We start from the raw sequence: 27,548 nt of genomic DNA, 5'->3' as shown, positions 1-27,548 counted from the left end.
CTTCTTGCTTCTCTGCTTTCTTTTCAAGCATTTCAGGCCCATCGTCCCTGACAACGTCCACACCTTGTTTGCCCCTCTGAAAATCCTGAGTGCCCCTGAGGGCCCCCAGCGGCCCTTTGTTCTAACCTGGTAGCCTGCTGACTGTCATGGACATGGCCAGTGGTACCTGAGGTCACCCATCTTACTCTTGCTCCGTACGGGAAACCCACGAGGGTGGCAGAAAGCTCCAGAGGCGGTTGCGCCTTGCCCGCATACCCTCGTTCTGCCCTGGGAGGGCTCTGCAGAATCCATGCCGGAGGGTCTCTCCTACTCTCTGGACTCCCCAGACTGGGGGAGAGTCACAATATCTCTTTGAGTTTTAAACCAGTGCCTCAGGTCTGCACAGGGGGCCTGTTCCCCTCAGGCAGGGTGACCTGTGGGCTTGGGTTGGGGGGCTGCTCCACAGGCTGCTCTGGAGCCCAGGAGGGACAGCCAGCCAGAGCCCTGGTCCTACCCTGGGGCCCTACACTGCCTGCCCATTTTGAAGCCTTTGATGCCCTTAATCTCTGCATTTCTATCATCCATGTATCTACTTGAAATTCTATTTTCTTTCCTTAAAAGGAGGTTGTGTTCCCACAGAGGAGTAGGCAGAGAAGGCTCAGGGTTTTATAACTCAGCTGTCAGTTCCACCATGTTCAGGAAAAGAGAAAAAAGAAGAAAGAACAAGCTGAAGTGGGGAAGTTCAGCTGCGAGTGTCAAGAGTTTGAGAAGTTGGTGCCACAGGGGCATCTGGATTTGACGAGTTGAAAAAGGAAAAGTCAATCGTGCAGTTTAAATTCCATGCTGGGTTCAAATCCCCCACCCTGTAAACTCGCTCCCCACCCCCCCACCCCCCCGCCGCCGCCAGTAGCTGCAGTTTCCTAATGCTCTAGGAGGATAAATACATTTCTACAGAGACACAGAAATGTCCTCCAAAAAACCAAATGACAATGCAGGGAGTCAGGAGATGCCAGGGGCCACCTCTGGTAAGTAGGGTAGGATGCCCGGGTTCAGCCTTTTCCTGGGCAGCCTTTCAGCCAGCCTGGGAGGGGCTGTGTTAGGAAGCACCACTCGCTGACCCAATCTTGGCTCCGTCCGCTGACTTTCAGGGAATCAACCCACTCACTTGTCCTTTTAAAAACTCACACTTGACTCCGTTTTGAAACGTGTGATGGCAGATTTTAGAGAAGCCTGTTCCAAGGAGACGTCAAGGTCACACCTGGCAGCATCTATCACTTTAGGCAAAGCGGATCACGGTCCTATATCAGGAATGCTCCCATCAAACCCCTGAGTTTGTTTTTCTGTGTAGCCTAATTTGAACGAGCTTCAGGAATTTAGAAAAATTCATGCCTGGATATTCAGCCACACTCTCAGTGACAGATTCCAGCTTACAACCTTTTACTGTGGCCTTAAACTCAGAGCACATAGGAGGCCAGTAGTTACAGACACTGGATGGTTCGTGGAAGTCATCGCCTGACTTTCTGTCTCCCGCCTGGGTCATCCCTGTCCTTCCTCTTTTCTGAAGAGCCCCTGACCATGGTGCTCATGGGTGCCCACTACAAATTTCCCACATTGGATTAAAGCTAGAGACTTTAGCCCGTGAAGTCCTCAGAATGTTTAACAGGAAATGACCCTTGGGTCCACTTCTCTCCTGGTGGCTCATTAGATGGTCAAGATCACAGTGAATGATCACCCAGAGGAAAGCTCAGGGAGGGAAAGGAACACCATTACACAACAGCACGTCACAGCTCACACGTGACCGGGCAGGCCAGGCGCAGGACAGACATGGCGGCTACATGCAGTGGGAGCGAGGCTGGGCTCCCAGAGATGCCGGGCATCAGGGTGGGTGAGAGTGAGGACGTTAGAGGAGGGTCACAGAAGCTAAGAGCGTGGTTGGGAGGGTCGGTCTTACCATAAAGGGAGAGCATTGGGTATGTTCAGCTGGCTTTAAAGAAAGGCAGATAGAAATAAGCTGTAATGAGTCTCCAAGGAAGATGCCTGGTACTCTAGGTCTTGGCTAACACAGGAGCAACACCGTGGCAGGAGAGGGCAAAAGGAAATAAGTGAAAGAAATACAAAGCACAGGCCTGGCAGCTTCTGAGACATCACTGTGAGTGTGGCCTCTGCACAGATAGGTCTCCTGTCTAGGGAGGACCCTAAGGCATTGTCTACTCAAGACCATCACTGGCCACGAATGAAATAATTCACGCGCTTGTTACACAGGAGGTCTTTTGAATTTTGTGGGGGTAGGTTTTATTTTTTTCCCCTAAAATGAGTTATGAGTCCTAAGATAACCTTGGAGGGGTTGCACTTTCTGCAATTTAACTCACCCCAAGCATTGCCAGCTGGAGGAGAAAGGCTTTGCTTACGTCCCAGTGCATGTCCCTGCCCAAATATTTGTGAGCAAAGGAGGTCAAGGGCAATGGCCCTTGAATTTGAGGGGAAAACTCAGTTTTAGTTAACACTGAGGAGGCCCCAAAGAGGTGGTCCTCACGCCCCTCTGTCGCAGGGCTAGTCCTCAAGCTCAGGTTCAGGAGGGAGATGGCCCCACTCAGCTACTAGTGTATAGGTGTGGAGAGCCTGGCTCATCAGTGTGAAACAATGTTTCTTACGTTTAAAGCTCTGCACATAATTTGGGATGTTATTATTAACACCCAAAATAGCTGTTCTCATGGGTCTGACTGCTGAGTTCATTTTGAGGCAGGAGCTGAAGAAACCGACCACTAGTGAGTAACCCACGTCCACCTCCATTCCTTGAGCCTGTATCTGGGAAGGTTCTCCTATGCTTTGGGCTCCAGCACTCAGAACTCAGCTCCTGATTGGTCCTGATCATTTTGAGCTGTTAACTCTTTCTAGAAGGTCCTGACTTTGCTTTTACCCTCCACTTTCAGATGGTTGCTCTTGTGTTTCTGTTTTTGAGGTAGAAACAAGGAAAACGTGTAATGGAAGTTCTGAAGGATGGAAATGTGCACAACTAGACATTGACTTGCAAACTGAAAATACTTATTTGTTAAAGAACTTCTCAGCAAATTCCTTTTCTTCCCTACAGCAAATTGGTAAGATGACCTTTTTCGGGAGTAATGGAGATAAAGGGGGAAGCAAAGGAAGAGAAGGGGAGGGACACCTCTCCAGTCCCTTAGAGAGCACATTCTATATCTTGGTTTCTGCTTCAGGAGGAATACCAGCTGCCAGGTCAGTCCACAGGCCTGGAGGCTGTGGAATCACTAGAATTTGGCTAGCAGGCTGAGAAAGAACATAGAAACACACATACACGCATACACACACACAACCACACACAGAAAACATCTCTAGCTGCTTGAGTGCTTGTCCTCCCATCTTAAAAGCTTAGTAATTCTGTGTTTCTAGAGCTTCACTAGGGGAGGGAGTGTGAGGGTCAGCCGGAGACAAATCTATAGTACATGCAATGCCAGGGCATCAGAAGAGTTCCTGGCAGGCCTGGCCTGTTGCTCTCCTCTTGGATCTATCCTGAAAACTGTCAAAGCTCCCCATCCTCTGGGTTGATCCCATCCAGAACAGGACCAGAAAGACAATTTAGAGAACCCATTTGTGTTCATGTATTCTAATAATCTTGATTATATCTTAGTATTTTAATAAGATGTACTGAGAATCCTTAGGATACGGCTCTGCAGTAGGAGTTAAGAAATCAAGAGGAGCAAGGAAGGCAGTAGAGAGAGGAAGGATGGGGCTCTCTGGGACTCCTACTTGGGGTTCCCAGTGCAGGTAATGATAGCTCTCCTAAGAGTCTCACTTTGGGAGAATCTGGAGAGTCACAGACTACTTTCTTTCTTGGGCCTTAAGCTATGCTATTCAGAGGGCACTTTTGACCTGCTATAGCAGTATTTATCAATGTCTCATGTAGGCCTGTTTATATTTGAAGAACAATGTTCATAAGATCCATGATCTCAAAAATAACTAACCATTCATAATAAAATCAGAAAGCAACCACTGGGTGATTTCTAAGTGGAAACGATAGGAAAAAGCATAACGTAGAGCCCTCGCCCTCAGAGAAGCCACAGTCTTCTGACACACTGCCAACCCCCTAAGGACATTTCCTAGATGCTCTTGTGCAGTCATTCCAGTCTCTGGTATCCTGCCCGGAAGCAAGTGGAATCCCTTGGTGAGCCAGAGGGGGAGAATGGACCCACTGGGTCTGGGCATCTGCACCTTTAGCCCAGAGCCATGTTTGTGCTATCTGCCACTCTCTGGGATTCCCTGGTAGCCTGTCTTGAACGACCACCTAGTGCCGCTTCTACTTTTTGAACTAAATTCAGAAATGGCTGGTAGACCAGAGTACTCACACCCTTCACCTGTGACCCTTTCTCAGATTTGTTCTCAGTCCCCCTGAGGTAGCTTATAGTTTCCCTATCTGTGGTTCTCCTGGGGCAGAAGGGCAGAAAGATTCCCTGAAGACTCATGCCCCTGAGCCTGGGGACCCAACCCATACTACTACTACTACTACTACTACTGAGGGAGCCAGCAGAGCTGCTTACCTACTTTGAACATTCTGGCCAAGTCTTCCTATGGTGTTCTACCCAGTATTGGTAGGCACTGAGCAGTCAATGATTTCATCTTTCTGTTCTAATGATCTAGCAGTTTCCAAGGGGTTTAAAGATATTGGGCAATTAATTTGTTTTTGTAATTGGCATAAATGAAATAAGGTGAGGCAGAGGCGGAACATTTTCAGAATGAGTCCTGGCTAGTGGTTCCAGCTAACAGGCTAAGGGGCAGATTGAATAAGATAACCCAGTTACCTTACTTCTCTATACTTACACAGATTACCTAGGTTTGGTATAACTGGCAATGACAACATGAGTGGCATTGGGCAGCTAATAGGAAATATTGTCTGGAAAATTGTCTTTCTGAATTAAGTACAGGATCAAATTAAAAGTTATCACTCAGTGGATGAAGTCTTAATTTCTGGAATGTCCTCACTGCTCCTTTTCATTGGGGACCATCTTTAGACCATGCATAAGACACTGAAGGATGAAACTCAGGAAGCATCGGAGGCTGATGAAGAGAGGGGATGGAGGAGGGGATTTTCCCAGTTGTTAACATTGCACAGTCTCTGGTGAACTAAAAGATTGTTGAAAATAGCTCTTAACCATATAAAAAGGAGACCTTACCTACCTTCCTTCCTTCCTTCCTTCCTTCCTTTTTCCCTCCCTCCTCTTTCTTTCACATAGCCATGAGGCAAGGATTACTAGGGATTAAAGGCTAAGTAGTAGATATCTAGGCTGTAATATTCAACCAAGCTGTCTTCTAGGATATTAAATGCAGGTTACCTTCTGAATCCCTGCAGGGAAGGCTGGCTCTTGGCTAGGTCATGAACAAGCCCCACAGAGCAGGTCTGCACAATCCATTGGTGCCATTGAGACAATGGGCATAATATTAGAGTCACTGAAATTCTACATTCCTCTGGAACATGGTCAAAAGCAATGTCACAGGAGCATGTAAGTAGCTGCCCTGCTACAGAGCTGTTGATTTTTTTTTTAAAGTACACTTGTCCAGAACTTAGGGAGTAGACCAAATATAAATTCCATTTTAGACCACATGAAGATCTGGGTCCAGCTGGCATCCCTCCCTACTCCCCAAACTCCATTCTATGCATTCACTGCCTCTAATCTCATCTCAGTTTGATCTGCAAGACAGGAAGTCTGGTTCAGTTACAAGACTGTCGTGGGATGGTGGAAGGCTGAGAGGTTGGGGTTTTGTTAGTGAAAGTCCAGTTATCTAAGTTGGGAGGATGATTATCAGTCTGGTACACATGAAGAGAGGCAGGGGTCAGGGGCTTCAAGAGACATTGACGCCACCTTCATGGTCAGGAAGTGTAGGTCAAATGTAGGTTAAGATGGGGAGGTCTTCATTATCCTTTTATCTCCTCTTCCAACCAGGAACTAAACTGTGGCCCTATAGATGTGGAGGAGGTGGGAGATGCTGAATCTTAGAGCCACCAGAGATGGCAGCAGGGGAGAGAATTTTAAGAAGGCCAAAGTAAAATATATTTTAAAACTGGAAATCCTCTGAAGTTGCATGAAGAACTTCTTTGCTAGGGACACGCAAAGCTTAAATAAGCACAGGTCAACTCGGATACACAGAAGATGAGGGTAGATGGCAATGGCTTTCAGATTTCAAATTTAAGCTGAGGGTAGAAGGCAATGGCCTTCAGAGTCCTTAAAGGAAGGAATTATAGGTAGTTGAAAGCAGTTCTTAGATAGAATTTCCATTTTGGTCTGTGGAGGAGGTCTTTGGTCTTTGGAGATCTGTGGAGGAGGGGTTCTAAGGAAAAGGAAAGAAGGGGGATTACAAGGGAGGCAGAAACACTGCACAGAAAAGGGCGGGGAAAAATGAGAGAGAGCCCAAAGATGAGGCAGTGGAAAGAACAGCCTCTCTTTTCCGTTGTCCACCTGTCTACCATGTTGGAGACCTCCTGGCTTGCATCTGTTTCCCATAGTAAAATTCTAGTCAGAAGGAAAAGGGCCCTTCTTGAATCTTTGTGGTTACAGACACACAGTTGAAATGCCTCTTTGGAACTTCCTTTAAGGTCTTTGGCCCCAAGGGAACTGGTGGAGAGGTACAGAGGATGGGGGTTGCTGGTTCTTGGCTCACTCTTGCTCCTCCAGTCTCTGTGGGCTAGACTGCAGAAGGTGGACAGTGGTGACCACTGTTATTAGCTGCCCAGTGGCTAACTCACATGGTTAGCCTCAAGGGTCACTGTGTTAGTCACCTGGAGCCTGATGGCTCCCCAGGTGTTATTACCTGCCAATAATTCATACTAAACAAGAGTGATGAAATTGTCAAGGTAGTTTTATCTTCCCTTGGCGAGGACAATCAGTATCCTTCACTCAAATGACAAACAGAAGGAACCCATGAAGAATAAATGAACGAAATCACTTTGTCAGCAACAATAACAACATCAATGAACTCTCTTTGAGAGAGAAAGGGAGAGGGAGAGAGAGAGAGAGAGAACAGAGAAGCCCAGAAGGATAGAGAAGAAAGGGGGACATAGAACAAGAGTATGGCTAAAAGAAAAGACACACTAAATAGAAAGAGTAAATGGTGCAGGCTATACCTTCTGGTGGTATTCGTGGGCATTTTTGAACCCACCTGGGGCATAGATCTCTCATATTCTCTACCAGCTCATGGAATTTTCTAGGTCCCTTTGCTTGCAGCTTTCTGGCAACCACACTGACAGTAGCTTGCTAGCCTGTGGGAACTAAAGCAACAGACACTGGCTAGGCCCAGATGGCTGTCTGGCCAAACCAAGGGAGTATTGTGACAGCTTCCTTCCACTCTTCTATTTTAAGGGAAAGGAGAGGGCTGTGTGTGGACAGAAAAGATGAGAATAGGGAAGGAAAGGGAAGAAAATTAGAGGAAAAGAGAAAGTGAAGGAGGCAGAAGGCAGATGAGTCTTGCTGGGTCATAATGGGGTCAACTAACCACTCAGGTGATCCAACATAGGCTGAATTAAGAACCCCAACCAGGATGTCCAGACAAAGAGAGGTTCCCATGGACCTCTCAGGTCAAGCCTGCAGGGCACTTCTCAATGTCACAGCTTTGGAAAAGCTTGTCTACCAGGCCACTTTATCAGGCCTGACTTCTTATCGCAGCTGACCTCACAGTGCTCTGTGGTTGGTCGCCCACACAGTAAGACTTGCCTCGCCTTGCAGAGGTCTGGGAGCTTTCGAAATGACTCCTGCATTGCCAGCTAGACTGCTCATAGTCAGACACACTGCTAAATCTCCAGAGGCCGGCTTTATTTCCAAGCAGAGTAGAAAACTGCCTTTGTAGAGCAGCTGGAGGATGGGGAGTAGAGACTCTCTCACTCAGGTGTCATGTTCCCGAAAGTCTTACATTAGACACACCAGATGTCCCAGATCTCCAGTCTTTAGGTTGAGCATTACTGCCTTCTCTTTAAGGGCAACGCTTCTTTTTGGAAGGGTAGCTAACTTAGCCACTACCACCCTAGTAAGAATTAGTACATTGGAAACAGGTGCCATGGTCGCATGAGTTTTGTTGTGGGGCTGGGGGTGGTGCTGAAAGTGGGAAGGGGTCATGGAAGGAGATCCATGAGCAACAGAAGAAGGGATCCAACAAAGGGAAACAGAGGTGTAAAGAGGTGTCAAGGATCAAGTCTGCCCCACCCCACCCAGCTTAGCCTGAGGCCACCAGTCTTGATTTAATCTCCTTTAGAGCCAGCTTTGGCCACACCGACCATTGTCATATATATAGACAATGTCTGGTTACATCACCTACACTAACGCACCTGATGGGGAGTCCGCGGCCAGATTCTTGGTTGGCCTTGCTATTAACAAGCTGTGAGAATGAGCGAGTTGTTTCCTGCCCTTGGCTTTCCATGTCCTCATCTCTGACATTCGTGGATGAGGCCCCCCGAGCCATCCTGGATGCCTCTTCTGCCCACACCCACATCCAGTCTGTCAGGAGATACTGTTCTATTTTCACAACAGATTGAGAATCTGACCATTTGGTACCACTTCCAGTGCTCCTGCTCTGTGGCCAGCTCCCCTCGCCTCCCATCTGGGTTCCTGCGTTTGCCTTCTGAGTGCTGTTCCAGCTTCCACCCCTGACGTCTAGACGCAGAAAGGTGGTCCTTTAGAAATGCGTCAGACTGTGGTACTGCTCTTCTCAAAGGCACTGGTGTCTTCCCTTCTTGCTCAGTATAAAAGCCAGAATCCTGTCCCTTGTCCAGTCCCCTCTCCCTGGGCCCCTGCTCTGTGTGCTCCAGCCACCGTGGCAGCTGCTTCTGCCCCCAAGCTCCTCTCCCGGATATCTGCACGCAGCTCCTCATCGCCTTCACACCTTTGCTCCGTGCCATGTCCCCTCCTCAGGAAAGCCCATCTTACTGGACACTGCACCTGCCTTCCCTGTCCCCGCTACCTCTGATTCCTCTAACGTGACATAATTTCTTCTGAAGCACTGATCATCATTTAGCCCACTGTATGATATTCCTATTTTCTAGATGTATGGCTCATCGTCTGCTTCTTCCCTCTACCCTGGAATGCCAGCTCATGAGGAACGGGCTTTCATTTTGCCACCGATGTATCCTAGGTGCCTGAGATAGTGCCTGACACACACAGAAGGTGAGACCGTAAATGCAGTGGGATGGCCTGGGATGGGTGGAGAACCCGTTTCCTGAGAGGGAGGGGGTGCCACAGCCTACTGGTGAAGGCAAGGAGGGAAGAGAAGGCATTTGCGAGGACAAGAGTATAAATTGCGGGGACAGTTTGAGGGCAGTTGGGAGTAAATTTGGGATTTGGTGAGGGAAACGAGAGTTGATTTCTATAGTCTTAAAAGAGTCAAAGATGATGAGTGACAGGTGAAAAGCCCTCATGGATTCCTCTGACGCTGAAAGTGTGGGTTCCTGCCAAATAGAACATATGTCTGGGAATGGATATCTTGTGATGATGACAGTCTGACTAGAATGTTCTGGGAAGGCCTAGAGCAGCACCCTGGGAAACCACCCTGGCACTGTGAACTTCCTCATACCAGAGAGCGTCTAGACCCAGAAGCTGCTAGTGACCTGAAGGCAGAGCCACGTGGTGGAGGGACCTGCTTCTGAGACTAGGCATCACTGCTCCTTTGTTTGTCATCCACCATACTGGCTGCCCCTGAGGGCAGGGTTGCGCCGGGCCTGTGCTCTTGGCGTGGGCCTCTTGAGACTTGGGTTGGGCACATACTCGGTGCTTACTTTCATCTGGCTGAACCTGTCGGCCACACTCCAGAGTCTAACCATATCCGGGAAAGTGAGGACCCTCCCAGCTCTTCTAGGAGGGCTTTTGGAAGAAATGTCCTTTGCTTGGGTGCCACACTTGGGAGCCACAGTCTCTCCCACTGAGTAGTGCTTTGCAGTTCCACAGAGTTTTAAAATAGATGCTGTTATTTCGGTCTCCAAACACACTGCAGGAAAAATCATCACATTCCTTTGACAGATGAGGAAACCAAGTCTTCACCATTTCGCTAACTTCTCCGGGAAGAAGTTCTGACTTCCTCTCCCACACTGCCTTCGGGATGTGGGTGACATTATGGTTATTCTCTTGGTTCAGAAGCCAATCATTGTGCTGGGGGTGGGTCTTGGGACACCTCCTCTTGCCCTCCAGCACACGCACTGTCCCCATTTCATCCCCAGACAAGCCTTCAGTATGACTTTTAACAAATCCCTCAGCCTGGAGGAGTGAGGAGTATCCCAGCGAGGTGTCGAGGGAGGCTGGAGGAGCTTGAGCTATTAGAACTCTAAGGCGGTCTGGTACATAATTTTTTGCTTTGAAAATGGGAAAAGAACCTGTATGGTTACTGGAAATATAAGTGACAGGACCTAAGGGCAGATCGAATCCTGGCTGGGGGGAGTACCGTTGAGGGGGTTATGTGAGATGTATGTGTTTGTTACAGGCATCTTGGACTGAAGAGACAGGGACTGTGGTCAAGGGCAAAGTGAATGGGCTATAGCAGGAGGTCTGAGTTCTAGCTGTGTGGCTCAGAAAGGCACTTAAATCTCTCCATCAGTATCTTTAGGGTCAGCAAGCTGGGGATGATAATTCTTGCCTGTTAAATTCACAGGGCAGGTAAGAGTTACCTGAGACACACATATGCGCAGGTGAATTGTAAGTAGAAAATCATTACGCAAACATAAGGATCTGCAGGATGACTTCAACCTCCTTTCTTGCCCTGCATACCCCCTTGAGACCCCACATAGCCACTCTTTCAGTAGAAATCTTATACCCTGGTCACTTTCTTTCTTTTTGCTTTGTTTTTCACTTAAGAAAAGCAATAGTTTGGGAGAAAATGGCAGGTTGAGTGGTACAGGCCTTGCCAACGGCGAGAACCACAAAAGACCCCCTCACAAACTCGGGACTGTATTGAGGGGAACAGCTTGCTGTCACCTTTCTGCATCTTCCTGCCACAGGGCTCCTAGTCCGGACCTGTATGGACCTGTACCCTCTGTTCTTCCCTATCCCCCATCCCACACGCTCCCTCAGTTGAGAGCAGTGCACGGGCGGAGCTCCGAGCAAGCACAAAAGCATTGACCTTTAGAAATGCAGGGATGACTCCTGGCCCTGTAGCACCGTCAGTAGAACCTGACGGACACTTGTAAGGCTCAGAGGGTGCCCAGATTGGTGAGGTGAGGGGGATGGGCCTTGGGGGGAGGGATGGTGCAGAGCATGAGGAGGAAGGTAGACTTTTTTTTTTTAATGATCTAATGTTTTTCTGGGAGAAGTCAAGGGACAGTGTGTATACACATGCACGCATGCACGCACACACACACACCATGAGACAAAGACAACCCAGGGGGATCTCAGAGACAGAGGGGCCATCAAATCTATAGGGTGAGCAGGTATAGGGTGAGGGTGAGCAGGGCAGGTGTGAGAGGCCGATGGGAGGGGGAGGGAGGGAAAGTGCAACAGGCTCCTTCCAATGCCCACGTGCTGGAAGTGGGGGGCAGAGGGGCTTCCAGTCAGGGGAATCAGGCGGATAAGATAACATGTCAGTTCAAATGATTGGGAGAGAAATAGGGAGCTGGCAGGGGGACGGTAAGGATGCAGTGGGGGGGGGGGGGGTTGCGGTTGGTAGGGTAGATTCAAACATCTTAGATCAAAACCCTACAGCGTCTGCTCCGTGCTGTTATTCAATGGTTCAGCGCATCAGAGGTTTGTGCAAACATTACCAAGTCTCTTAATTAAGGAAAAATAGTAACAATGAAAAAATTAAACAACACATGTTAAAGACTAACTGCCAGAGGGCTCCCTATAGATAAAGAGAGAAGGTTTCAACATGCCAGGTAACAAAAAGACATGTGCAGGGACTGGAAGGAACTGTATAGGAGGAGACAGCTTGGGAGAAGATGGCAGGAGGCCCTGGGCCAGGCGCTGGGGTTCTGTCTGAGGCCAGGGAGCCAGGGGTGGGGTCATGAGGGGCTTGGAGAGCAGGGAGAGAACGGGGTGGGTGCGAGAGTCCGTTCTCTGGGTAGCTCCATGTGGGAGTGAGCTGCTCATCCAGAGGCCGCTTCCACAGCGAGTGGGGAGGCAAGGCCCCTGCCCCCGAGAAGACCTCCAGGTGGGCCGCCCAGCGCTCTGGTTCTCTGGCCACCCCAGAGACGCCTCAGGTTCGGTGGTCCACCAGGAGAGAGCTCCTTTCCAGGAAGCCATGGGGGTGAAGGGAAGACAGGGTAAGGAGCAGTTTGAAGGTGAAGGTGGGGGCCAGGGGAGGTTGGGGTCCCTGCCTCAGCCGTGGCCCAGAAGTTGTGACTGTCCCCTCATTCTGGCACTCTCTGGCTCCCCTCGCTGCTTCCTTCTATACAGTGTGAGTCATGCCAGGCTGAGTGGAATGGGAGAGAGAAAAGAGGCAGCAATCAGAACATAAAAGGAAAAGGGAGGCTTAACTCGTTCCAAAAGTTAAAAATACAAAACAAAGCAAAAACAAAAACCAGAAAAATTCAAAATAAAGGGACAAGGAGAAAAAAAAAATCCTTTAAACCAATTTGAACAAACAAATAAAATGAACAAAATGAAAATAAGGAGGTGGGGAGGAAAACATAAAATGAAGAAAAAAAAAAAAATGAACCCGGGAAAAGACAAATGAGTGTTAGAGCAGGCACGGACAGTTAGGGACGGACGCCATGTACTTACGTTTACCTCGGTGATTGCTATATCAACAATGCTACCCACAACAATCAAGGCGTCAAATGTATTCCATGCATCACAGAAATAGTGCTGCATGGGGCAGAGAAGCCGAGGAAAAGAGAGAGAGAGAAGAGAAAAAAAAAAAACCAACAACAAAGGAGAAAAACAAAACAAAAAGGAAGAGGAAAAAAATGAAAAAAAAAAGCATGAAAGAAAGGAGAGAAGAGAAAAAAAAATGAGAAAAGAAAGAGGTTATGTGGGCATATTAAATACTCTCTTACCACTCTACAGTTCTGGCGGCTCAAACCTGGGCAACCTGGTTCTCACAGGGCGGAGAGGCCTGACAAAAGCTGGGTTAGTACCAAGGATCCACTGGGCTGAGGCCGCCCGGGGAGGGGGCCGGGCAGCCCCCCTCACCTGCCCCTCCTCCATTCAGCTCCGGGCCCCTGGGCCCAGCGCCACGGGGCAGAGCTGGGCCAAGCGAGAAAAAAAGGAGGAGAAGCTCCCACTTTTTTTCCCCCACAGACGACGGCAGGTTCAATAAAAAGCATGACTGGAGGGGGGTAAAAACAGGAAATTAAAAAACCAAACAAATAAAAGGAGGTAGAGAGAGAGAGTGAGAGAAAGGGGAAAGAGAGGAGGCAGAGGAGGAAGGAGGAGGCTTCCTGGGGAGGGCAGAGTCATACTCACATTAGTTTCACTGAGAATGACGTCAATTATGCTGCCAATTACGATGAGGAAGTCAAAAACATTCCAGGGATCACTAAAGTAACCCTACATAAGGGAGGGGCAGGCAGGATGGGGATTAAAAAGGAATATTAGACAGACAAGAACAGAGCAACATCACCATCAGAATCACCATCCGGGCACCTCAGTGCTGTTGCTGGAGTCGTGAACGCCCGTATTGTAGCCAGGAGCCCAAGAGGGAAGCGGGTGGCCGGGAGGCGGTTGGTCCAACCCTCCTGCCCCGCCCTCTCTGGGTCACCTGGCCCCCCTTCCTCCAGATCCATCCCACCACGCCACCCTCCTGCAAAAAGTCTCTTTCTGCTTCCCACAGTGGGGGGCAGGGGTGGGCATGGGGGGGGCAGGCAGTGCCAGTCACAGTAGTGCAGGGACACGGATGGACTCTCTTCTCAATGCCCACTCAGCGCCTCCTATGCCCCTGGCTCTCCTCCATCAGAAGGGCCATTCTGGAGGTAGGGAGGGACACAGGTGTGTAACACCCCTCCCCCACCCCAAGGTGAGTGGGATGTGGTCCTAGGGATGGTCTGGGAATTCCAAAGACCTGAAAACCACAGCAGTGTGGTCCCGAAGGGTGGCCAGGTCATCTGGGCTCAGTGGTAACGCATCTAAAGCTTGGGAATAATGAGAGGACTGCATCATTAAAACAATACTATCTATGCTGGACTCTTTGCAGTTAGAATCAATGGTCTCCACTGTTCTAGCACTGGCCATGCCCTGGTGTTTCCAGGGACAGTGCTGTCCTGGCAGAGGTTTTATGAACTGAAAGGAGACAGAGTCCAGGTAAATCTTACAGCTCAGTCATGTCAGGCAGTGCTTTTGGGGGCATAGACTATGCACCTCCCTTAGGTTCTTTCCTAACGTCTACTAGTTTGGTGTAGAGTCCCTGATGACATGCAAATATCACTCAAAGGGAATGAAATTATCAAATCTGAGAACTGGATTGATAGGGGAGACTGGGTAGAGGATATGGGGACATAGACTTTGCAAGAAGGGAGTAGAAGCAGTCGTGCCATGGCACTGAGGGGCTAAGACTTGTGTCCTAACTTCACCACTTCACCCTGTATACTTGGACTTCACTTGTGTTCCACCATATTTGGAGAAAGGAAGAAATGCTTTTGAAGTACTTTTCTGAGGTCTTGGACAACTGGTCGACCAAGGAAAAGGCTGTCCCAGATTTCCTAGAGGATTCCAGGAGTCCCGGGAAGGTGGACCCTTCACAGAGTGGACAGGTATCTTGGGTCTGGACCATATGCCTCTCTGAGAGGTGTGGGAGTCTAGAGAACACTGCCCTGTGGCCACACAGGAGTATAGGCTCACAGTTCAGGTGACCCTGGGAACAGGACAGTCATATTCCCCAGGAGTAGAAAGAAAAGGACCTAGCTAAAGTTACTTGTCTTCTTTAAAAAAGTGCATTTGCTTCTTCACTTTTTCAGGAAATATTCTGCAAAGGAGACCAGACAGGGCTGGAGCACATTTGTTCAGCAAGACCAGCACATTTTCCTATTCTCTGAGCCACTCATTGGGGCTTCCAGGAGATGGGATTCTGGAGGCTGGGGAGTGGGTATGAAAGCATGGAGGGTCCTTTGGGAGTTTCCCAGACTTCTTTCCCTAGTGTTTGAAGGCTGCCAACTCTCCCTTTTAATTTTTTTACTCACAAGAGCCACGAGCCCGTGTTCTTCCATTTCCTCCTGGCTCTATCTAGCTCCCTTAACTTCCCCACTTCCCAGTCATGCCCTCTTTCCAGAGGGATCGCAAAGACATGCTGTCCTAGGGCTGTTATTCTTAGTATGGGAGGTCAGGTCACAGGGAAAGGGGCCTCTCTGTTCCCAGGCATTTCTGCCAAAAGAAAACAGAAACGCCACGGTGGAGACTCTGGACAGCCAGACTCTGGAGAAGCAGAGGTTGGCCAGGGCATGGGTCAGGTGAGGGTCAACTGGAAATCATGGCTTTCTTGTTGACTTCCCAGAATCATTTCTGAATATACTAGAGCCCTGGAGGCAGAGGGAGACTGTTCTCTCCCGTCTAAGTCACAAGCTATGAGCAGGAAATAACCAATTCCCTCTCAGGTTCTTAGATGTTATTCACAGGGCAGATGGAGAAGGCTGATTTTTAAGGAAGGGAGGTAAATAAGAAGGACTCCAAGGGAGCTACAAATATGCATACGTTTTAGAATGAGAGTTTGGAAAATACTGGGGTAGTCTCTTTCGATGGGAAGACTGTCTTTGTGGGGAGAGCTATTTCAGAAGGGAAGGGGAGGCAGAATCAAGGAAGAGAAAGAAGAGAAACAGCAGCCAGAGCAGAGTCCAGGAACGTTCAGCATCTAGCCTAGAAAATGTGGTAACAAAACGTTACTCGGGTGTGCGGGCAAGAGGAGAGACAGGGAGGGGGAAGGCTCAGCGCTCAGGAAAGGAAGTTGAGTTGGAGTCTTCTCCTTCGTCAGAGACCTGAAACAAAATGGGGAAGCCGGCCTGGTCGGCAACGCCTCTGAGAGAGGAGAAAAAGGGGAGGCAGGAGGAGAGTAGGGCAAAGGCCAGGATAAACACACAGGTTAGTCAACTGCTGAGCACCAGGGAAAGGCAGATACCAAAAGGGACCCTGCCAACCTCCCAGTTGGGCATCGCTCATCACCCTTTCTCTGGGAATTCTTTGTGTATGTGCAGATGGAGGGAAAACACACACTAGTCCACTCCTCCTTGGTCATGGGCCTCTCCCAACCTTCCATGGCAGGCTCCCATGGGTTGGGCTCTCTCAAGACGAAAGCCTTGTGCCTCGCTCTTGCCCTCACCAGGCTGTGCTGGTGAGGCTTTTGGTCCAGGCAAGCTACCTGGTCGGCCCAGTGCTAGGGCCTCCACTGGCTGCAGAGACCAACCTGTTGCCTTATTGGACTCTGCCTGGGGAGATTTGCACATAGCGGGAATGTAGGGGTGAGGGAGCATGCTGAGGGGGGGCAGGTGGCAGGATCCCTTTAAGAGGCAGATTTTTACCCTGACCCATCCGCCCATCTTTCCGTTTTCTCTGTCCCACAATGCCATCAATTCTCCAAGCTGGACCATGAAGACAGTTTCAGACCCAGCTTCAGCTCTTTGTTTCCTCCATCCGCCTCCTCCTCCCACTCTCAACGGTCCTTCCTCCCATCCCATTCACAATAAGGTGCTCGCCATTTAGACACCTTGTCAAATCCCTAAGTGGGCAGGGCCTGGAAGAATATTTTTTCCCCTGCACTCTCTGGAGTATAAGAGCTTAGTGTGCGCTCACTCTCTCTCTCTCACACACACACACACCCCGTTTTTGCCTACCTCATTTGCTGGAAACCACAGGTAATACAGATTTGGGGTATGTAATGGAAGAAGGAGGGTAGAAACAAATCATAGGCTTTTTCTCTTATGAAATCAGTTTGACCTAGAGTCAGTTACACCTATCCTCTGGTGATGAGGTCCCAAATGGTAGGGTAGAAGTCATGATTAGGGAAAGGGTTTTCCTTGCCCTCCTTGAAATGGTGAACCAAACCTCTTAATGTCCAGCTCCCCAGAGTCAAGCAGGGCTGATCACCCAGAAGGTATGGTGTTTGGGGGATGAAAGGGTTTTCCCTTGACATCCTTAAGTCCTGCAGATTTAATGGGCTTTCCCCCTTTCAAATTCCCAGCCTCTGGGGATGAATTCAGAAGATGGGCCTCTTCTCTGGCTTTCCTGGGGACGCTCTTGCGTGCACACATTCAGGCTGATGAGTGCCTCCCCCCACCATGATCAGCAGTTACTTAGACCCTCCGTCTGATCCATTCTCCTTGGTGCTGCCGATCCTCCACTCACTGGCTGAAGTAGGTTGAGAACATGTAGACAAAACTGATCGTAACTTTAGCAAATCATTATTAGAAGGGAAAATTGCCACAACACCCCATGTTATACGTTTTGAATGCACAGGAATTGTGGATTTTCCTCTCTTTTGGATTCTCTGTGCCCTGATTCCCCTCCATCATTGAAGCTATTCCAAGTTGAAAGAGGCAGTATTAAGAGCACGGTCTCTGGAAGTGGGTTGTCAGTTCAAATTTTACTTCTGGCACTAATAAGCTGGGTATTCTTGAGCAAATAACTTCACCTCTTTGTGCCTCAGTTTCCCCACCTGTAAAATGGGAGAACTATAGGGTTACAATGGGGATTACATGAGACAACACATGTAAAGCACTTGCCTGGCCTGAAGTAAGCTGTAAATGAGTCTGGATGACTGTTGGGGTTTACACGAGTTATCTACCTCTCTCCCAGTTAAGCACACATTCCATTTGGGGGTGACACTGAGTGGAAGGGCAGGCAAAGCCCAGGTGTGTGGAATAAGGAGGGAAGAGTTGAAGGTTCTGGAATCCTGAGCTTACCTTTCGCCAGCATCTAGGGCCTTTTCTATCCATCTTGAGTCACTAGTGAGTAGTGTGCCTGTCTTGAGACTCTTGAAGGAAATCTGGCTGGTACTACTTTGAGACTGATGACAGTTTGCATGTTGTCATGGCTAAATTTTGTCAGAGGCAGGGTCCTGTGGACAGTTAACTGCCAGGTTCTGAGAAACCACACTTACCACTGGGGGAGAACCAGGTCCCCCTCCTTCTGCCTGGAGGGCCAGGAGGACAGGAGTGGGCTGCCAAGCGGGCCTGGTCCCACCTCTGATCCTGGGGAGAGGTTAGAGACAAGTGCCTTTGCCCTTGCATTCTGGGTCCTCAGCTCCTCTCCTGCCCAGCCCAGAGGCCTCCTCTGTGATCTCAGAGACAATACAGGTAGGCGGTGAGAATGAATTGCAGGAAAACCCGCGCACCTGGGAGTACACTGTGTGTTCGAGGGGATTTTGAGGTCAAGACTTGTTTTGCTGCCATCACTTGTGGTTTTTTTTTTTTTTTTTTTTTGGTCCTCTTCTCTCTTTCTCCCTGCCCATCTTCAGAATCTACCTCTGATGGTAAAGCAAAAGGACCCGGAGGAGGTGATAAGGAAGCTTGCTTGGCCCCAATGGGGAGGCTGACCTGGACTTTCTGTCTGTCTGGGGGTGTTTATTTCCAGGGACCTGGAGCCCCAGATAGTGTTGCCAGGCTCAGTGTCAACGTGAGAGGCCTGAGCCGAGAGGAGAGGTAGAAGTGCTGGAATGGAGACAGAGAAAGGCCAGGAAGGAGGAGTCTCAGAGGGAGGGAAAAGCCAACGGCAGGACGCAGAGATGCCAAAGAACCAAAGGGACTGAGGAGTCATGCAAGAAGCAAAAGGCGAGAAGGGCAGGGTTGGGGAAGGTCATGAAAGGTAGAAGGCAGAAGCAGAGCGAAGGAGGGAAGGAGGAGTTAGGAAAAGCCATGCAGATGGTGGGAGACAGGGAGAAGGAGAAAGGAGTGGAAGGAAGCTTGAGAGGAGGTGGGCAGGATGCAGAGCGCCAGAGGCGGGCGCATGGCATTGCAGGGGAAAGCAGGGAATCCACACAAAGCTGGAGGAAGGGTCAGGACACCTGATAGAGGCAGGGCCTAGAATGCAAGGGAGGGACCCACCATAGCTCATCCTCAACCTGGGGTGGCGGGGGGGGCGTTCCCTGAAGGAGAACAAGAGCCCCTGCTTGAGTGAACAAGGAGTTGAGAGAAGGCACATGAGGCAAGAGGCTAAGCAGAGGCGGTTGGTGTGGCCGGGGAGGCAGTGTCCAGTTCCTTGGAAACCCTGGTCTCTCCTGGGGTCCAGGTGGTGGGACCAAGATGTGGGGGGAGAGGGAATGAACCAGGGAGAGGTGCTGAGTGCAGCTGGCAGCTCAGTGGAGGGGGCAAGAATAGATCTCATGGAATCTCATGGAACACAATGGTAACTGACACCAAGCAGAGATAATAGGAATTGTATTACGTTAGGATGTCATTTAGACATAATAGTAATCATGGAGATTAGTGGCATCTAATGGAGAAGTCATGACGAGAGCACACAGCTGCTCCAGCCTCCCGGCAGCCTGGGTGGGAGTGAGGCTTCTGTCTTCCACTGTCAGTTTCTCCCCTGTGACATGGTCACTCAGGGGCTCCCGGAGTCTCAGGCTGCACTGAGAACAGGCGTACAGCAGACACGAGGGGCAGGAGCAGGCTGCCGGCCAGGGTGAGGGCCTGAGTCCACACCCCTGGGGAGACAAGGCCCCAGGTGGGTGGCGGTGATGGGGCTGCCAGAGGAATATGCACTTGGAACTGGACACCTTCTACTTCATTTTTTTTTTAATTAAGATTTTCCTCCCCAGGAACATTTAAAAGGCCCTCTTTCATTTCTTTCTCTCACCAATACACAATGAGCACTCACTAGGTACCTGGGATTGAACAAGATTGAACAGATCTGACTCTGGCATCCTTCTCCCCTGGGAGGAGATAAAAACGGGGGTTATTGGCTAAGCTCCCTCTGGGGACCTCAGAAGGTTCTTTCTGTGCCTCAGTGTGCACGGGGGTAGGTGGCAGGATCCTGGTAGCTGCTTCCTGCTGCTCTTGAGCTGCTTTCTGCAAAGGTCCCCTCCAGGACCAGGGCACTGAATGGATGCGTCCCGTGGAAACACCACGGACGCTCTCCGTGGGAGACGGGAAGGCGGAGAGCAGACAGCCCTGGGAGTGGGTGAACCGGGAGGAGCCGTCCCACCACTCTGCTCCAGGGCTAAACTCAGACCTGTGACAGCTCTGTGCCCTCTGCCTTGAATCTTCTCTCCTCCGGCCCAGCTGGGAAAGCACTCTAAACCCAGATCTGACCGGTCCCCTCCATGTCCTTCCTGACCTAACCCGGGCTGAGCCCTCCTTAGTGAAGGGGCACTTATGGCCCCCCTGCAGTTGTGAGAGGCTGTACCTGCATCCACTTTAGTGAACAAAATGGGAATGCACTGAGCTCCTGTGTTCGCTTCCAGAGATGTGCCTGGAGTTGTGCAGGTGAGTTTCCATAGCACCTCCCCTCCCCCGCCGGCCAGGTCTTCCTTCTCTGCCTAACAGGAACAATCACTGTGCAGCCCTTGAGGGCTTTGGGAGGACAACAGTGCCTGCTGGTTGCTGGGGACTGTTGGAGCGCTCCATGGAAGACTGCCTCTCCTGGCCTTGCTGGTGGCCTTCCTGCAAGACCCCCTCCTCTATAGCGGTGACCCCAAGCCCCCACGGGTCTGGGGATCCCTCTTCCCCTCCCAGGCTTGGTTTCCTTCTCAGAGGTAGGGTTGGAGAAAGGAACCACAGCGTACTTTCCTCTGGGCTTCTTTACACAGTGTGAATAATTTTCCACATTAAATAATTAAATGTAATAGCTAATACCACCCTTCCCACACAAAGGCTTTCTGCAAGTCATATAATTATTTTTTTATCATTCATAGTGACTTCCAAGCTCTCAGGCGTCAGGCAGGAAAGAAACCTGTCACAATGTTGCAGCAATATGCAAATCCCTGGATATGAGAGCCACGGTGGGGAGGCCCCTCCCTGACAAAGCCCATTTGTGCCAGTCTGCGTGCACTGTTCGGCATCAGGTACCCCGTGGACATTCCACAAATAAATAATAATCAGGGTAATGCCAACTCACCAATCAGACTGCTAAGCAGCTGGCAGGAGCTACACCCCACACAGCAGGTGCCTCTTGACTCTGCTGCCGCTGGCAGCCAGGAGGTGGGGCTGGGGGGTGTGGTGTTACATGTCACCGCCTTCTTCCTTCTCCTTCCCTTTCTATTCCTTTGAATGAAACGTACATATGTGGTGATTTTCTGGGTTGAGGGGTTCCCCTGCTGATGGGAGACACTGGTTTCTTAATAATTTGGATAAACAGATTTCAAATGTTTCAAGAAATAAATAAGAGGTTGAATGAAGTCCTACTTTAGCCCAAGAATTGGTTCTCACTCTGGGGCATGCACTGCCCTCTGGGGGGTGTTCAGGAACCTTCGGGGGCACCGCTAAGATTCAGGGTGGGCAAAACTGGCATTTAGTAATGCATGGGTGGGCCAAGGATGCTAAATTTCATGGTAGGCATGGGACAGTTCTGCCCAATGCACTGTGGCGTGTGGCGTGTCCTGTATGACTTTTGGGGGACATGCAGGGTGCCACAAGCAAATAAGGCCTGGCGGTTATAACTTAAGTTTTTATTCCAAGGTCTCATAATCTTGCTCTTTCATTGTTTCATTAACCTCTATTTTTTATGTGTGATTAATTCTTCTACTAACTACAGACTTTCCCATTACATTAAAATTCAGAGATTTTATATACATAGAAATATACACACATACCCTGTGTAAAAAAAATATATATATATATAAGCATTATATTACATTTATATATAATATTTAAAAATATGACATTGTGTGTATAGATGTGAATCTTATATGCATAAAGCTTTAAGTTTCCTCTGATTTTCTTAAAGGAAAATTAAGGTGATATTACAGAGTATTTGTTACACAAAGGGAACTTTGGTTCTATAAGGATCAAAGCCCACTAGCCTAAAAGGATGTCTAAGTTTCTATAGAACTCTTAAAAGGAACTATTGCTTGCTCTTGGGGTTTTTTAAAGCTGAATTTTCCAGGTTGGTGTGGAAATAGAAAGTCATTCAATCTAAGAGCCATTCATACTTGTAGTTTAATTTGAACCTTGACCTTTAACAGGCCCCTGAACAGGACCTGCCCATGGGGTTTCCTCACTCCCAGCACCCACAGGCCAGGTCTCCTGTGGGTGGCCCTGCCCCAGGCACCGCAGGACCTCGCACATCCATGGCTGCACCCTGCCCACTCTCCCCTCCATGCCAGCCCTGTCGTCCTGGGTCTATGTGGGGCCTCTCTAGATTTCCAAAGCCATGTTTTGTGGGCTGCTAGTGCTGGGAGATGGTAATTGGCTCTTCAGTGAGACAAGACAAGGCTTCAGTCCTCTAAAAAAGCTGCAAGGGTCGAATCTCCCAGCCTTTATTCAGGGCCATCTCAGAGGGCATCAGGCATGACTAGCTCTGGGTCCTGCACAAAAGAAACCTGTCTAATTACACTGAAGGCAGGAGCTCCCTAGTTTAGGTGGCTGTGTCCTGCCGATCGCCACTCCAGATGGCAGCCATCAGCAGCCACTCCCTTCGCTTTCCATTTCTGCTTCCCTCTCCAGCAAGTTCTTGGGGCTGACCTGGGGAGGGTGAGGAATGAAGGGGGTTTCCTCATAGGATGTTAAAGCTGGTAGAGAGGCTGGAGTCATTTCTCTGGGGAAGGAAACCGTGTTCCTCCGTTTCCCCAGGGGATGCTGTCTGTGGTTTGCTCTTATTCAGGTGACATTTCCAGAGTACCTGAGAGGCACCAGTGCTGCTGTGTTAGCATCTGGAGGGATATGAAGGTGGGTAAGAGGGAGTCTTGCTAAAAGACTATCCTGACCATCCCTGACTCCTTTTCCACACCGTCTTCACCATTGGATGATGTTGCGAACCTGCCCACCTCCACGTGTCCTCTGTGGCTGTCACCTCATGTCCAGGAGCAGACTCCTAACTGCTTCCGCTCTTGGCCTGTACCAGTATGTCTTCTTCTTGAGGCCATTGGTGTGCTGGTTCAAAAACATGAATCTGATGCTATAATTTCCCGCCTGAGGCCCTGCTCTGTGTGGTGTAGATTCTGAGGGCTGTCGGCGTAAAGCCCCACCCCTTCCAGGTTCCCAAGGGCCTGTGTCTTCTGAACCCTCCTCTTGCTCACTGCTCTCAGTTTCCAAAATAAGCTAAACTTGCCCCTGCCTCAGGTCCTTTGCTCTCCCTTGGGCCTGAAAGGCTCTCCCAGCTCCATTCAACCTCTGGGCCTCAGTTTACTAGGTAACTTCCTGACTACCTTATCTGAAACAGGTGTCTCTCTCACCCAGTCATGCTGTCCCTGTGGTGGCCCATCTCCCCCAGCACAGCACTTGCCCTGTTCCGTAACCCCTTTGTCTCTACATTACCCTGTGAGCCCTGCGATATGGTACCATGTCTCGACATCATCACCGAGGTGCTCAACAAACATTTATAGGAAAAAAAGATGGAAAAAGCAGTACTACTGTAGAAATTACATCTGGGCACCTTTCAGTACAATGTAAAGAAGGATTCCCAGCATAGCTGCCTGAAGAAATCTCTTACGGCAAAAAGGAGGAAGGCTTAGAGATTTCCTCATTGAGGGAAGATCAATGATCTTAATGGTGTTTTCTGATATGACTATTCGGACTCTCTTTTCCTTGTTTTCCAGTTTCATAATTTCCATCATGCATGCTGGCATGCATGCATTAAATTTTCACCGAATGCCTCTCAGGGGACACAGACATGCCTGTGAAACTGTTCCTGCCTTCCAGGAATTTGGCGATCTAATTTTTGTCTCCACGTCTTGCAAGTCTTCCCATTTCAAATGCATCTGTCTGTGCGTGTGTAAGCGTGTATGCACACACATTAATATGCAGGCTCTCAGCTGTAGTCACCTATCAGATGACTGTCTCCTCTCCTGAAAGCACCTGGCACTTCGGGCTTGGAAGGGAAATCCAGAAGGTCCAGACCAATGCAGGGAAACAAGGAGCCAAGGACAGAATGGGTGAGTGAGGGGGAAAGGGAGTTAAAGGGCCTCAGAGGAGGCGGAAGGACACGGGAACGGAGAGACTGTGTCAGTTTATAGAGACTTGTTCCTTGAGAAAGGCTTGCTTTCATTTTGTCTCTGATTTGCTTCTAAGGAAGAACGTGAACACTTGCTGAGGACCCGCTAGGTACACAACAACACCTCAGCTTGTTCATATTTGTTGTGTCAATGAGGGGATAGTGGAGAGAGCTTGGAATCACCTACACCTGCATTAAGATCCTCCCAAACAACAACCAAAACCTAGCTCTGCCATCTTGGACACATGACTTAGCTTTTCTCTCACCTTCCGTTTCCTAAACACCATCATGCTTCCCTCACAGACTGATTGAGGTAGTGAATGGAGAAAATCTAGTGTAGGGGCACCTGGGTGGCTCAGTCGGTTAGGTGTCTATCTTCGGATTCAGGTCATGATCCTGGGGTCCTGGGATCGAGTCCTGCATCAAGCTCTTTGCTCAGTGGGGAGACTTAGGATGTCTTCAGGCAGTATGTGGAAAGCTATTTGCCAAAGGGAAACAAGAAGCTGGATTTTTTTTTTTTTTTTTGGTCAGACAGAGAGCAAGAGAGAGAGAGAACATGCACAAGCAGTGGAGAGGGGCAGAGGGAGCAGCAGGCAGAGGGAGAAATAGACTCCTCACTGATCAAGGGGCCCGATGCAGGACTTTATCCCAGGACTTGGGATCATGATCTGAGCCAAAGGCAGATGTGCTTAACTGACTAAGCCACCCAGGCATCCCTAGCTGCTGGATCTTTAAGGAAAGAAACTTCTAGGCATGGATACTGCCAGAGTAGATTGAGAAATTGGACTTCAGAGTCTGTTTGCAAGTGTCCTCACTGAATACTTCCCAGCCATCCACTTCCCCATTCCAGCTTTCCCTCTGCCTGTCCATATGTGAACCTAGAACCCTAACCTAGCCTGCGTCTATCCCCTCTGCAACAAGCCCAGTGAAAAGAAATTAGCTCCATCTTGGTCATGCCCTTAGGATATCTCCCAAACACTCCTCATTTTGGCAGGGCCTGTGGTCACCCGTGTCAGGGTCCACAACCCTTCCCAGGAGAAGACTCACTAGTAAGAACAACAGAATATGCAGAGACAAGATTGTTCTGGGGACCACTGGAGGCCATGGGATCCCTTGCACCGTACAGTCACCATTGGCAGTAAGAGGAAGGCCACCTTTGTGCGTGGGAAGTCCAAGGTTAGCAGTACCCTCTCTCAGGCTTGTATATTTGCAAGATGCAGAGCGTGCTGACTCTGGCTCAGGCCCTGCACAGTGCTGGTCAGGAAGAGGGCCACTGGAGAACCTCCTGCCGGAGAACCTCCTGCCCCTTCCTTCTCACAGCCTAGTGGCCGCTTGCGCGGGTGGGACCACAGTAAGGCCGTGCCCAGGCCTGGGCAATGGGGAGATGCCTGACAAGCATTTGACCTCCATGGTCCTGAACAGCTCTGGTTATCAGAGCATCTCATTAACCAGTCTTACTTCTATTTATGACTCATCCCTTGCTCCAAGCCAAGCAAAGTGTGCATAGGGCCATTGAGGGACTCCTCGGGACAACAGACTGAGGAAAGCAGGAGCTCCATTCTTTGTCAATGTCAGCCATTGCCTCCAGCCTCACCCTTTTTCTGCTTCTCTACCCTCCAAGAAGCAGTCAAGGCTTCCCTGTCCTCATGTCCTCTTTCCGGAAAGGAATCAGAGGTTACAAAAATGCCCCCAGAGCAGAGACACTATGATGACCGCTGAATTACTGTCCCACTGTCAGCTCACACTATGAAATGTTGGCCAAGTTCTCCATGTCGGGGGCAGGGCACAGGAGTCACAACAGCCCCACACAGATACAAGGAGTGTAGCAGTAGAAACCAGCGGCAGGGTGAGGAGGCCAGGCAGGGCCCAGCTAGGGAGGGCAGCAAGTCTCTATCCAGCAACTGGGATGTGAAAGAACCAGGGAGGGGTTTAGGGCTGTCAGATTTCAGTTTCACTGGGGCACTAAAACACCATCAGGAAACTTAGGCTGGAGCCCAGTGGACTGGGAAAAAGCGTAGCTGGGTGCCCCAGGGATCACCAGGGACACACCTTATATTCGACTCCCAGCAGCAGACTAATACCAGATAGCACCTGCCAGAGCACTTTCTCCGCCTTCCGTAGGGCCTTCCTGAGCTCAGAACCCAGGTGGGACAGGATCCATAAGGAAAGAGCCTAGCACCTGCAGCTGACAAGGACTGAGGAAGTCCAGGGATGACAGCAAGGGCTGGCCAAATCAGGAGAAAATCCATAGTGTGGGATCCCAGAGCAAGAGACTGTCTTACCCTGTCAAGAGGACTTCCACCATGATGAGTCAATTTCTGGAAGAAAATTAACAGCTGGAGAGAGAATAGGGAGGGTGAGGTAAACCATCTGGCTTCATGAAGCCAGAGCAGCTGGGCTGGAGAAACCAAGACAGACAGAGGACAGCAGAAGCTGGGAATATTATGGGAAAATTATGGGAAAGAACCAGTGTCTAGGGCTGTGTTGCCCAATAGCGCAGCTGCGGCCACATTCGGCTATATAATTTTAAATTAATTAAATATATTTGAAAAACCAATCCTTGGCTGTACTACCACATTTCGAGTGACTGTATTGTAGACAGTGTGTATGGAACATTGCAGGAAGTTCTGTTAGACAGAGCTGGTCCAGAGGCTTCATTTCATCCCTTAGGTTTGAAATGCCCTTGGGCCCTAATTTGTCCTGCAAGATGAAAGTAAGTCCCAAGGCTTCAGCTGCTTTTATTCCAGAAGCCTGGGGTGCCAGAAAGGTCAATGAGTGATTTTACTTTGGTTCTGTTCATCTTTCTGGACTATTCTCAGGCTGGGAAAAGCTGAAAGGGGAGGCCAAGGGTTTGATCACAGGGAGCTGCCAGGGCCAAATTCCCTCCAGGGTCATCCCCTCAGGGAGATACGGAGTGGACAGCAGCCACGGGGCAAGAGATACCTCTCTGCAACAGCAGACCTGCTTCTTCATCCCTCCATGACCCATGCGAAAGTTTCTAGGGAGCAGAGGAGTCAGGACCCTTTCACTGGGAGGGCCTCCTACCTTCCTGGCAAATGGACTTGAGGAGGACAAGCCTGGAGCCCCTCCTCTCCCTCCTCCTCTCCTCATTGTTCTTGCTGAGTCATTGTCAGCAGCAAATCCCAGGCAACAAAGTGACATTATCAGCCCTTCTGTTACTAAGACCTGTAGTTAGCAGTGGAGTGTCTGTGCCTGGCCCTGCTTCTGAAACCAGGTTCTAGCCCTTCTCTCCATGGTGATGTCACAGCTGCCCAAGTGGGCTGAAGCTGTGGGACCACCCAGGGTCAGCCTGTCAAGCCAGACAGGGTGTCGTGGTGGCTTCCCTTTCCCCTGCCATTTTCACCTTGGGTAAAGTCCAATCTGGAGCTTTCACTGGGATTATACAGAATCTATGGATTGGTTTGGAAAGAAATGACATGTTTGTATATTGAGTTTCCAATTCATGAACAGAATATATTTCTCAACTTACTTAGTTTTCTTTAGTTCCTTTCTATGAAATTTTATAGTTTTCTCTGTAGAGATGACATTTTTTGTTAGATTTATTCCTAGGCATTACATATT

General features: G+C 49.6%; 1 protein-coding gene across 10 annotated transcripts in view; it reads right to left on the bottom strand.

The window, feature by feature from the left end:
• The window catches only part of CACNA1C (calcium voltage-gated channel subunit alpha1 C), a 641,635-nt gene that overhangs the window by 61,817 nt on the left and 552,270 nt on the right, over window positions 1-27,548 (bottom strand). For 4 of the 10 annotated variants that reach the window (XM_059403906.1, XM_059403903.1, XM_059403905.1 and 1 more), the window contains 2 exons: window positions 12,678-12,761; window positions 1,931-1,963 (listed from right to left, as the gene is read on the bottom strand). In XM_059403906.1, coding sequence (XP_059259889.1) covers window positions 1,931-1,963; window positions 12,678-12,761 — 117 coding nt within the window. Of the gene's footprint in view, window positions 1-1,930; window positions 1,964-12,677; window positions 12,762-13,361; window positions 13,446-27,548 lie in introns of all 10 variants that reach the window. The other 6 variants (XM_059403901.1, XM_059403902.1, XM_059403911.1 and 3 more) reach the window with 4 other exon arrangements.

This window comes from Mustela nigripes, chromosome 6, assembly GCF_022355385.1.
Source record: "Mustela nigripes isolate SB6536 chromosome 6, MUSNIG.SB6536, whole genome shotgun sequence".
Classification (NCBI taxonomy): domain Eukaryota; kingdom Metazoa; phylum Chordata; class Mammalia; order Carnivora; family Mustelidae; genus Mustela; species Mustela nigripes.
The sequence above is the reverse complement of the archived record's forward strand: the minus strand, read 5'-3'. Positions and strand labels throughout refer to the sequence as shown.